This window comes from Helobdella robusta (genome assembly GCF_000326865.2).
Source record: "Helobdella robusta unplaced genomic scaffold HELROscaffold_5, whole genome shotgun sequence".
Taxonomy (NCBI): Eukaryota; Metazoa; Annelida; class Clitellata; order Rhynchobdellida; family Glossiphoniidae; genus Helobdella; species Helobdella robusta.
The window spans coordinates 514,450-526,364 of NW_008705254.1; the positions used below are offsets into that span (position 1 = coordinate 514,450).

Below are 11,915 nucleotides of genomic sequence, written 5' to 3' on the forward strand. Positions count from 1 at the left end.
TTCAGAGGAATATTGCAATTCAGATTCTTTTCAGCCAAAATGTTCAACCAGTGAAGTAATTTTTATAAAGCATGCATTATTCGGAAGATTAAAGTATGATAAATGTATAAAAATGAAAAGTGATAGCGACACAAATTTACAAGATCCCAAATTGATAGGATGTTATTCCGATATTACGCATTTCATCAGTGAGAAGTGTGGTGGGAAGCAGGAATGTGATGTCCCAGTCGCCAAGATTGACAAAGAAACACCCTGTAACAGTGATTTGAAACATTATTTGGAAGCTACATACGATTGTTTGAAAAGTAAATTTTATTTTCTTGCATATTTTGTCGGAACTCCATCACATCATTCTGAAATTTTGTGTACATTTAGTTATTCAAATCTGAGAAACTCCCTCAAGTTACTCTCTTAAGTTTCGAGTTATTCTTTTACCAAGGCCAGCAGAACTGCGTAGATTTGAATGTAAAAGTATTTGTATTCGTAAAAATGTTTTCAAGTTTATTAATTTTATTAGTCGCTTTTGTAGGAAAAGGAATTTCTGGTCAGTATTTCATTCTTTCGTGGTTTTGAGTTTTCACAGTCGATTGAAATAATTGAAAATTTTTGTAGAGGAATATTGTTGGTCGGAATCATTCCAGCCAAAATGTCAGAACCACAAAATTATTTTGATGAAAGAGGCTTTGTTTGGCAGATTAAAATTTGGGAGATGTCTCAAGCAGAAGGTAGATAGCGATTCTAACATCGTAAATTCTAAAGTTATTGGTTGCTACGCCGATATCACTCATTTGATTAGTTTAAAATGTGGAGGTATGCATGAATGTGATGTTCCTGTGGCTAAAATTGATGAAGAAACGCCGTGCAATAACGATTTGAAGCATTATCTGGAAGCCTCTTATGACTGCTTGAAAAGTAAATTCTGAATTTTTGTTATTTTCGATTATTATGTATGTAGGGTACATGTACACATCGACTGAATCAATTTGAGAAAGTCCCTGAATTATCAACTTTAAAAACTTAAACATATTCATAATTTTTTGTATGGTAACAATTCATGTAATCACATCTTTGATTAAAGAGTTGATTTGTATATATGTTGAAATGAAATATCAAAAAATGAATATAAAGTTAGTTTTGTTGGTAGTTGTCAGTTTGAGAGTCGGATGCGCCGGTAAGGTTTTTAATTTCGATCTTATAATTTTCCATCCAATTCAAATCCGACTTTGAAATTTTAAGAGCAGTATTGTAATTCGGATTCCTTCCAACCTAAATGTCTCAAAAATGAAGTCATTTACATCGAGCAAGCTCTCTACGGAAGACAAAAAATGGGAAAATGTTTAAATCACAGAGGCGAGAGCGGTCTAAATTTGACAGATCCCAAGGTTGTCGGTTGTTTCGTTGACATAAAAAATTTGATCGGTGAAATGTGTGGTGGGTTGCAGAGCTGTGATGTGTTGGTAGCGAAAATTGAAGAAGAATCCCCGTGTTATACGTATTTGAAACATTATCTCGAAGCTTCATACAGTTGTCTAAAAGGTTTTTATGAAATGATTTTATGAGAGTATCTTTTAAAACTTTATTTGAAGAACTTTCTAGTTTTGTTAATTTAATTTAATTATATTAAAAAAATTCAAATGATAAATTTTTGAGAAAGTCCCGTTAACTCTGCCTAGTGAACATGATTTAAAAGCATTCAGTAAGATTTGATGTAAAATATCTTGAAAATGCGGTTTATAATTATATTGTCAACAATTTTTTATTTGGAAAAAAGTTTGGCAGGTGAGATTTTCAAATCGTCTTTAACTTCTTTCACATTTTTTCTAAATTCGAGTTTGAATTTTTTCAAGAGGAATATTGTTATTCGGATTCTTTCCAGCCCAAATGTCTCAAAAACGAGGTAATTTTAATCCACAAAGCTCTCTTTGGAAGAATGAAAATGGGAAAATGTTTGAAACAGAAGAGTGAAAACGATGTAAACCTAAATGATCCTAAGGTAGTTGGTTGCTACGCCGATATCAAAGATGTGATCAGCGAGAAGTGTGGAGGACTGAACAGTTGCGATGTCTTAATTGCTAAAATTGATGAAGACACACCATGTTACAGCTCGTTAAAGCATTATCTTGAGGCGACGTACTACTGTTTGAAAGGTTAGGCGAAGATACTGATTTATGCAATTTGAGAGAACCCCTTGAACCTTCATCTGCTTATTCTTTCTTTTTGTCTTTATATAAGAGTGAATTAAGTTGTGATTGTTTGCTTGATTCGTTGAAAATGAATTTTAAAGTTTTGTTAATGTTGGCTTTTAGTTTGAAAATTGGATATGCTGGTAAGGTTTCTGATTCATATTTTTTCTCATAAACTCTAAACCTCAATTCATGATCTCTTCAAGATGAGTTTTGCAATGCGGATATATTTCAACCGAGATGTCTGAAAAACGAAGTGATCATAATTCAGGAGGCTCTGTTCGGGCGCCAGAAACTTGGAAAATGTTTGAAACACAAAATTGAAAGCGATTTAAATTTGAGTGACCCAAAAGTCATCGGCTGTTTTGTAGATATAAAAGATTTGATAAGCGAAAAATGTGACGGAAGACAAAATTGTGAAGTCGTTGTTGCCAAAATTGAAGAGAAAACTCCCTGCTACAGCTACTCGAAGCAGTATCTAGAGGCTTCTTATCATTGTTTGAAAGGTAAATGTTACACAAATTTCACCAAGAAATTTTGAGAAAATCCCTTGAATTTTGGTTTATTCATTTAGCTTTAAGACACTGTGCAAGTACGGATTGTTGGTTGAGTGTAATATTTAGAAAAAAAATGGCTTTCAAATTTATTTTGTTGTTAGTTGTTTGTTTTAAAGAAGGATTCGCTGGTATGCTTTCTTATTAAATTTGATAGATTGAAGTAATTTTATATACGAATTTTTTAATTTCTTTCAAGAGGAATATTGCATATCAGATTCCTTCCAGCCAACATGTCTGAAAAACGAAATTATCCTGATCGAGGAAGCTTTATTTGGACGACAGAAACTTGGAAAATGTTTGAAACATAAGAGTGAGAGTGAATTAAACTTGAATGACCCGAAAGTCATCGGCTGTTATGTAGATATTAAGAGTTTGATAAGTAGTAAATGTGACGGAAAACAAAAGTGCGATGTCGTAGTGGCCAAAATCGAAGAGGAAACTCCCTGTTATAGTTATTCGAAGCATTATTTGGAGGCCTCCTACCGTTGCGTTAAAGGTTATTAGATCAAATTTTGCAAAAATGTTTATTCAGAAAATTTGAGAAAATCCCCTAAGAAAAATTGTATGTTAATTTCGATGTTTTTCAAGTTGCAGTATAAAATTGTTCAGTTGGTTTGTAAATGAGAAGTTTTGAAAATGAATTTGACTGTTTTCTGGCTATTTGTGGCTGTATGTTTAAAAAGCGGGTCTTTTGGTAAGTTGTCAGGTTGAATTTGATATTTTTGTTAAAATATTTGAATGAAAATTTTTGATTTGTTAAAGAGGAGTATTGCATATCTGATGCGTTTCAACCAAAATGTCTCAAAAATGAAATTATTATAATCAAAGAGGCGTTATTCGGAAGACAGAAACTTGGAAAATGTTTGAAACAAAAAACTGAAAGCGATCTGAATCTGAAAGACCCGAAAGTAATTGGTTGCTACGCTGATATTAAATATAAAATTAGTGAAATTTGCGATGGAAAACAAAAATGTGATGTGGCAGTAGTTGGAATAGAAGAGGAAACATCGTGTTACAGCTCGTTAAAACACTACATGGAAGCTTCTTATTTTTGTCTCGCAGGTTATTATCTTTCAAAAATTTTATTCAAGAGAATTTGAGAAGTTCCCTAAGTTTTTGTATTAGACTTCTAAATTACAGTATAAATAAGACAAAGTGGTTAATCAGAAAAATAAGAAGTTATAAAATGAATTTTAAATTTGTTGTGTTGTTGATTGCAAGTTTGAAATCTGGATTTGCTGGTAAGATTCTTCGTTGAATCAAATCTCTTATTTCCATATCCAGTTAAAAATAATTTGTTCGTTATAGAGGAGTACTGTATATCCGATTCGTTTCAACCGGAATGTTTAAAAAATGAAATTATTTTGGTTGAAGAAGCTTTATTTGGCAGAATAAAGATGGGAAAGTGTTTGAAACACAAAGATGAAAGTGACTTGAACCTGAAAGATCCAAAAGTTATTGGATGCTTCGTCAATATGAGGAATCTGATGAGTGGAAAATGTGGAGGGAAACAACGTTGCGATGTTCCTGTGGCTAAAATTGAAGAAGAAACTCCATGCTACAACTATTTGAAACATTACCTAGAAGCTACATACACCTGCTTGAAAGGTTGTTTGTGTTTTTTTTTTTGAGAAAACCCCTCAAAGATTTTTTGGCATCTAAGTTGGATTCCTATAAATTCAGTCGCAGCGAGATTTTATTATTTCTGAAAATGTTTTTGCAAGTTTTCTTGTTTGTTGTCTTCGAATTACAACAATCTTCGTCAGGTAGGAAAGCAATTTTATTTTCAACGCTCCTAATTAGTTTTGGTCGTAACAAATTATATTTCTTCTGTAGTGGAGTATTGTTGGTCTGCATCGTTTCAGCCGAAATGTCGCGAGAACGAAGTGATTCTCATAGAAGAGGCTTTGTACGGCAGGTTGAAGATTGACAGCTGCCTTAAAAATGAAATGGAAGGAGGTTTGAACAGTCAGGATAACAAATTTATTGGATGTTACGCTGATATAAAATACATGGTCAGTGAAAAATGCGGCGGAAGACAACAATGCGATCTTTTGATAGCCAAAATTGAAGAGAAAACTCCATGTTACAGCTATCTAAAACATTACCTAGAGGCCACTTATTCATGCGTGAAAGGTTATTAATGATGATTCTCAGAAGTTTTCAATTTATGAGAAGACCCCCTTGTGCTTTAGTTTATATAATGGTGAATTTTTTTAGTTTAAGATGTCAGTTGAAATAAATTTTCGGCACTATGTTGTTTGCTAAAATTGTTTATTTAATTCTCGCGGGAGTTTATTTTGGGGCTTGTGGTTAGTTATACTGTTCACAAATTTATTAAGAACAGTTTATCATAAGTTAGGAATAATTTGAAACATTTTTTTTATAGAAGAGTATTGCATCTCTGATACATTCAGTCCCAAGTGCCGTAAGAACGAGGTCATCATAATTCAGCAGGCTCTGTTTGGCAGACAGAAATTTGGAAAGTGTCTGAAACATAAGTCTGGTGTTGAAAATACCGTCGACGATCCGAAAATAATCGGTTGTTATTCAGATATAAAAGCAATTATCGGTGTAAAATGTGACGGATTACTAAGTTGCGAAATTCCAGTTGCTAAAATTGAAGAAGAAACGCCGTGTAACAATGATTTGAAACATTACTTGGAAGCTTCTTATACGTGCGTTAAAGGTAGTTGATGAAATTAAATTTTTATATTTTTGAGACGATCCATAAGGTTTGTGATATTTAACGGGTTAGTTCCTTTCTCTTCGATTTTTGGTCTAAACTCAAAATGTTTGAATTTGTCGATGTGTTTGTAATTTTCAGCGCGTTGGTTGTTGTGTCAGCGGAAGGTAAAATTCATCTTTTTGATATTTTGGCGTAGTTGGGTTAGACTAATCTTGAAATTTAGATTCCATATTTTATTTAAGAGTACTGCATTTCCGAAACATTTCAACCGAAATGCTCTCAAAACGAAATCATTCTAATCAGGAGAGCTTTGTTCGGTAGGATAAAAATCGGAAAATGTATGTTAGACGAAGAGAAGCCGGATGAAACTTTGCTTAGTAACTCTGGCTACGTTGGATGTTTTGCCGATATCGGATACTTAGTAAAGCCGCAGTGTAGCGGCCAGCGCGTTTGTAGTGTCGCCGTGGCCAGCATCAAAGCAAAAACGCCATGCAGAAATTTTTTTAAATCTTACTTAGAAGTTGATCACGCTTGTGTTCGAGGTTATTGGATGAAATTGTGTTACTTTTGGCACCCGTTCTAAAAAAAAATTGAAAATTGTTTGATATCTTAGTTTTTGTTGGATTTTCAACTGGTATATGTGTGTGGATGATTGTCTTTTTGCTGTTGTGGTGGTTTCATCCGTCAGCTGGTATACTTGATGATATTTTTTGTCAATAATTTGTTCTTAATTCGCCAGAGGTTAGTGAGGTTTCAGTTTTTTACATTAAATTTTTTTTCTGAAATTTTTATCTCGATTAGTTTAATGTAATGTTGATTGTTATTGCTTAATTGATTGAAATAATAAATAAATTTATTAAAATTTATAAATAAATTGATTCGTTTATATTATGGACTATAGTTCAAAACTTATTTAATTGCGTTTATGCGCTTGCTACGTTTTATGAAAGAAAGAGTGAAAGATTAACTGAATAAATGATTGAATAATTATTTAATTGATAGATGGATTGATTAATAAATGGATGAATGAATAAGTAATAAATGAATGATCAAATTCTTAATCCTCCCCCTCTTCCAACAACCCCTCCAATCATCAGTAATTCCTGAGACGCACGACTGCAAGGTCAGTGTGGAGTCAGACAAGCAGCACATCTCAAGTGCCCAGGCATCCAGCTGTGGTAACAAAAATCGTCCATGGAAAGTCAGCTCGATGGCAGGCCAGCGCATCAACATCAGTCTCTTGCAGCTCAAATCTGACAGCTATGACCAACAACAGCCAAAAAAGACCCTATATTTTATGGAGGGCACTGGCCAGGGCAAGCCACCGTGTCATGTTTACGGGGTTATTAGAGAAGAAAGTAGTAGGAGGAATGTTTTTGTGTGTTATGACTCCAGGAATAATGATGTTGGAAATTTTGAGGGTGAGAGCATCATGCATAGAGTGAGTAATGGCAATGAGATTGAAGTCTATTTTGAGCATGCAACTGCTAAGGAAGAGAACAGAACCACATTTCTTATCTCTCTAGAAGGTTCGGATTGATTTCCTAAAAAAAAAATAAAATAAAATTTTAAACATTTTCTGATGTATTTACGATCGAAACATTTGAATGAAACGTTGTATCAAACTAGATATTAAAAATTAAAAAATAAATTTCCTCAGCAACCGGATGCACGGATCTGATGGTTCCGGAAGATGCTTTCTGGAAGAGAGATGGGAACGTGGCAACAGTGGGGTGCCACATGAGTCTAGTGAGGTGGACCCTGAATTGTGATGGCAAGAAATGGGACGGAGTGGTCGGGAACTGTAGTCACGGTTCTTAATATTAAAATAATAATGAATAATAATAAATAACAATTATAAATAAATAATTATAATATTAATTATTATTATAGTCATAATTTTTCCCTACCATAGCTAACACGCATCGCATTCTGACTGGCGAAGTCAAGGAGAAGCTGGCCGACCGCGAAGAGAGCTCTAGCATGCGTTAGTCGTTGATAATATTATGAATTGTAACATTTTATTATGAGGTTATTATGAATAATGATGATATTATAACTAATTATAATAATTAAGAAATAATTTTTTTTTTCGACAGTAATTCCCATTGTGTCAATTGTAATGGCCGGTTTGGTCCTGTCATTTTGTATCATATGCGTTGGTGTTGTCCTACTAAACAGGTCTATATTACTATTATTATTTATATTAATAATTATAATAATAATTATTATTACTACTATTAATTATAATTACTATTTCCAGATATTATGCCATGAGTAAGAAACGAGCACTGAAGCAGATGTCTATGGGACCGAACTCAATGTACAACAACAACAGTTACATCATGCAGACGGCCAATAAAGCTTACTACGACGCCCAACAACAACGCAACAACAACATGATGATGATGATGACGAATAATAATAATAACAACATGATTATGACAATGGATAAACAAGATGAGGCATACTTCGCGGAAAATTCCCAACTGAATCCGGACACTGCTCAGTATTTTGAGCTGGATCAGGCGCTTGTTGGTAAGGAGGCTCCCGCTATGGCTTAGATGGGATGTGCGACGGTGTGGTTTTGTGTGAGTCGTTGGTACCGTGTTCGATCCCTGTTGTAGTCCTTTGTTTTGTAATGTTGTCTTCTTTTACTCAAACGTTAAAATGACATTTTTTGCACGATATAGTCATTCTGATTAACAGCGTTTTATATATGTTAATGTGTGTGTGTGTGTCTGTGTGTGTGTGTTAATTAAATTAATCAAATTGTAGTATATATGAGAAAATTTGAATTTATTTGATGACTTTGTGTGTTGTCTGACATCTTGTGAAACTTTTTATATTTTATTTTTTTATCTATAATTTTTTTAGATTTATTGTAAATAAACAAATAAATGAATAATAGTTACGGAATTGAATTGCTTAAATTTATTATAAATTATATTAAGGTTTTTTGGTAACGTTTTCGTAAATACGTCAACGTCGCGCGTTTGAAGCTGTTTTGGTTTGTTGTCATTTCGGGTTTTCTTTTCAAAAATTTGAAAGTTAGAAATTAGGATAGACATTATTCATGAAAATAATATTTTGATCAAATTCATTTGTTGATCTAACTAATTGATATTGAAAGTTGAAACAAGATGTTTGTGAATCGCGACGATCCAAGTAAGCTTTATTTATTTTGCTTATCCATTCATTCATTCATTTTTCATTCATTCATTCGTCCATCCATTCATTCATTCACATTCATTCGTTCATTTTCGAATTTTAATTTAAAAATTTCAATTTATAATTTTTTTTCACTATAAGCCATAACTCCATTCTGCATCATCTTATCGACTGGGGCCGGTGTCTGCCTATTTTTGGCCTGTTTAGGAGTTTACATGTTACGTAGGTGAAGTCGTTTGATTGAATTTTTGATCGACATCTTGATCAATCAATCACTCATCCAGTCAATCAATCACTCACCGATCATTCGACCAATCAGCATTCAATCAATCATTCCCCCCAACCAATCAAAATGCAGGTTTTACAGATCAAGCAACAAAGAAATCGAACAAATTGAAAATGAAATAATGCAAAGAAACGAAATTGCCAAAATGAGGAAAGATAAATTATACAAAGACATAAAATTTATGGAAGACGCAAATGAACTTCTGGTTTAAAAATATTTAAAAACTTTGTCTCTGACAATGGAAACCTTAAATGAACTCAACAGAAAAACCTATTCAGCTTAAATTGAATATTTCAACTACTTCTACTACTACTGCTGCTGCTGCTACTACTACTACTACTACTAATAATAATAATAATAATACTAATAATAATACTAAAATTAACATATAGCTTAAATTTAGGTAGGTATAATTTTTTTAGAAGTAAAAATAAGATTGTTTGTTTGTTATTGTTCATTAATTTTTGCTTCTATAATAATAATAATGATATATATACTAAAAACAACAATAATAATAAATATTTACGATAGTATATACAATAATAATATAAATAATAATAGTTACACATTCTAACTCAGCAAAAACTCACCGAAGTTCAGGTTTTAATTTCTATTTCAGTAAATAAAATCATTCCATCTGGTGCACGTGTATGTGTGTGTGGTTTTGTGTGTGTGTGTGTGTGTGGTTTTGTGTGTGTCGTTGTAAGTGTTTGTGTGTGTGTGTGTTTGTGTGTATGCATTTTTATACTTGTTGAACTTTGAACTGGAAAAGTTGACACACATCATGACGAGTGAGTAAAGAAGTGATCTTGGTCGGCCAAATAATAATAATAATAAAAGTATTTATTATTATGGTTATTATTTGTTGTTGTTGTTGTTGTTATTATTATATAAATGATTTACTGTTGTTTTCTCAAAAGGTAGTAAAAATTAATTAAAGCGGTAAACATGTTTTTAGTCCAAATGCTAGAACGTGGAAGACATACATAGAGACATACAAACATACACAAACAAACATACATATAAACATACATACATATAAACATACATACATACAAACGGACATACAAACGTGATTTCAAACACGTTTGCCGAAGCGATTTTTGGAACGAACTTTGATTTTTTATTTGATGGTCGTCATCATTTTCACCAACAACATCGTCACCCTCATCTTCAACATCAACTCTTTCATCTGATAATATCTTTATATATATATATATATAAAGATATATATATATATATATATATATATATTTCTTTATGGATATATATATATATATATATATATATATATATATATTTCGACATCCCAGCTCTTATGTTTAGGAATTTTTCAATATAGAAATAAAAATTTATTTAAATTTTATTAGGAAAATACATTAAAAGTAGTAATAATAATAATAAAGTTTGCATCATAAAAGTGTACATTCAGGTATTTTATACAAAAAATTCCACACAAACAAACATCATCCTCTATAGATATAAAAGCTGATACACATATACACACACATAAATTGTATAAAAATACAAAAAGATACAAAGAAATACATAGGTTGTATACCAAAACTGATACAAATATATACAAACCGTTCAGAAACATGTTGGGATCTAGCTTTAGGATATTGTTGGTTTTTGCAACCTCTTTGGCGTGTTGTGTGTACGGTTTCTCCACTGGATGCCCAATGAGTGCTTGTTCAGGTATTTTTATGTTTTTCATTCATTAATTCATTTGTTTGTTCGTCCATTCATTCATTCATTTCTTTATTCTTTTGTTCTTTCGTTCGTTCATACAGTCAATCAATCAATCATTCATTTATTCATAAATTACACGCGGAAATTTATGAACACACACATGCACAAACAAACAAATATATAAACGAACATACAAACGAACAAAAATAGAAACATACAAACAAACGAACATACACACAGATTTATTGCCGAATCACGGATACAGACAGACAGGACCATGCCCAATCAAAGTCACTACTGATGTTCAATGTTACCAAGCTGGAAAACCAGTCACAAGTTTGACGGTTTTGTGGTTTTATTCATCCATTCGTTCATTTATTTATTCAATCATTTATTCATTCAATCATTTATTCGTTCAGTCATTCATTTTAACATTCAATTCTCAACCGATCACAAACAGTTACAATAAAAGGTGGCGATGGTAAAAAATATCGAGGCATCGGCTTACAGGTTTGTTCATTCATTAACTCATTCATTCATCCATTCACTCATTAATTAAATAATTAATTCATTCACTCACTCATTAATTCATTCACTCAATCATCCATTCATTCATTAATTCATCCAACTAGGTTCGCCAAAAAGCTGGTGACGGCATAGCAGAGGGGGTTTTTGAAAAGATAGACACCACGCAGTACAAGTTGAACTCTTGCTATGGGGAGAAAGTAGGTGATGATGGTCGAGAGAAGATGATGGTGATGATGGTGGAGGTGATGATGATGATGGATAGATGATGATGATGATGGCGGTAGTGGTGATGATTGTTATTATTATCATAATGATTGTTATTTTGAATACATTTCACTGCAGTTCATCTTATAAGGCATTTCTTTTTCTCATCATCCATTGTTATTATTGATATTATTATTATTGATATTATTATAATTATTATTATTGTTCCCACGCACAGAATTATTTTACGTTCCGGGATAACGAGGAAAAAGATGGGACCACGTTGACCTGGATCCCTGAATCCCAGCAAGGAGAGCTGGAAATTGTGTAAGTGTGCGTGTATGTGTAAGTGTGCGTGTATGTATGTGTGTGTATGTGTTTGTGTGTGTATGTATGTTTGTGTATGTATGTGTTTGTGTATGTATGTGTGTGTATGTATGTGTTTGTATTTGTGTGTATGTGTACGTATGTGTATGTGTGTATAATTATTCATAGGTACTCTCCCGTCATAAACTTCGATACTTATTGGGTCAGATTGAAGACTTCACTTCCGCCGTGCTAAATTTTTTTACCGTCATTATTTTCTGGTGAATGATTGAATGGAT

At 32.6% G+C, this 11,915-nt stretch overlaps 2 protein-coding genes across 2 annotated transcripts; both read left to right on the forward strand.

Annotated features, from left to right (window-relative positions):
* Positions 1–112: 112 nt before the first annotated feature.
* On the forward strand, positions 113–8,348 carry HELRODRAFT_189096 (hypothetical protein; the record flags this gene model as incomplete). The annotated part of the gene is made up of 12 exons (XM_009027075.1): positions 113–305; positions 613–912; positions 1,237–1,536; positions 1,848–2,147; positions 2,390–2,689; positions 2,937–3,236; positions 3,503–3,802; positions 6,527–6,958; positions 7,090–7,242; positions 7,345–7,416; positions 7,529–7,610; positions 7,693–8,348. The coding sequence occupies 12 exons, from the start codon at positions 113–115 to the stop codon at positions 7,991–7,993; spliced, it is 3,033 nt and encodes a 1,010-aa protein (XP_009025323.1). The 3' UTR covers positions 7,994–8,348.
* A 2,136-nt stretch (positions 8,349–10,484) lies between these two features.
* HELRODRAFT_163104 (hypothetical protein) lies at positions 10,485–11,641 on the forward strand (the record flags this gene model as incomplete). Its single annotated transcript, XM_009027076.1, has 5 exons — positions 10,485–10,584; positions 10,819–10,914; positions 11,039–11,088; positions 11,211–11,303; positions 11,549–11,641. 5 exons carry the CDS (start codon positions 10,485–10,487, stop codon positions 11,639–11,641), a joined length of 432 nt encoding a protein of 143 aa, XP_009025324.1.
* Positions 11,642–11,915: the final 274 nt, after the last annotated feature.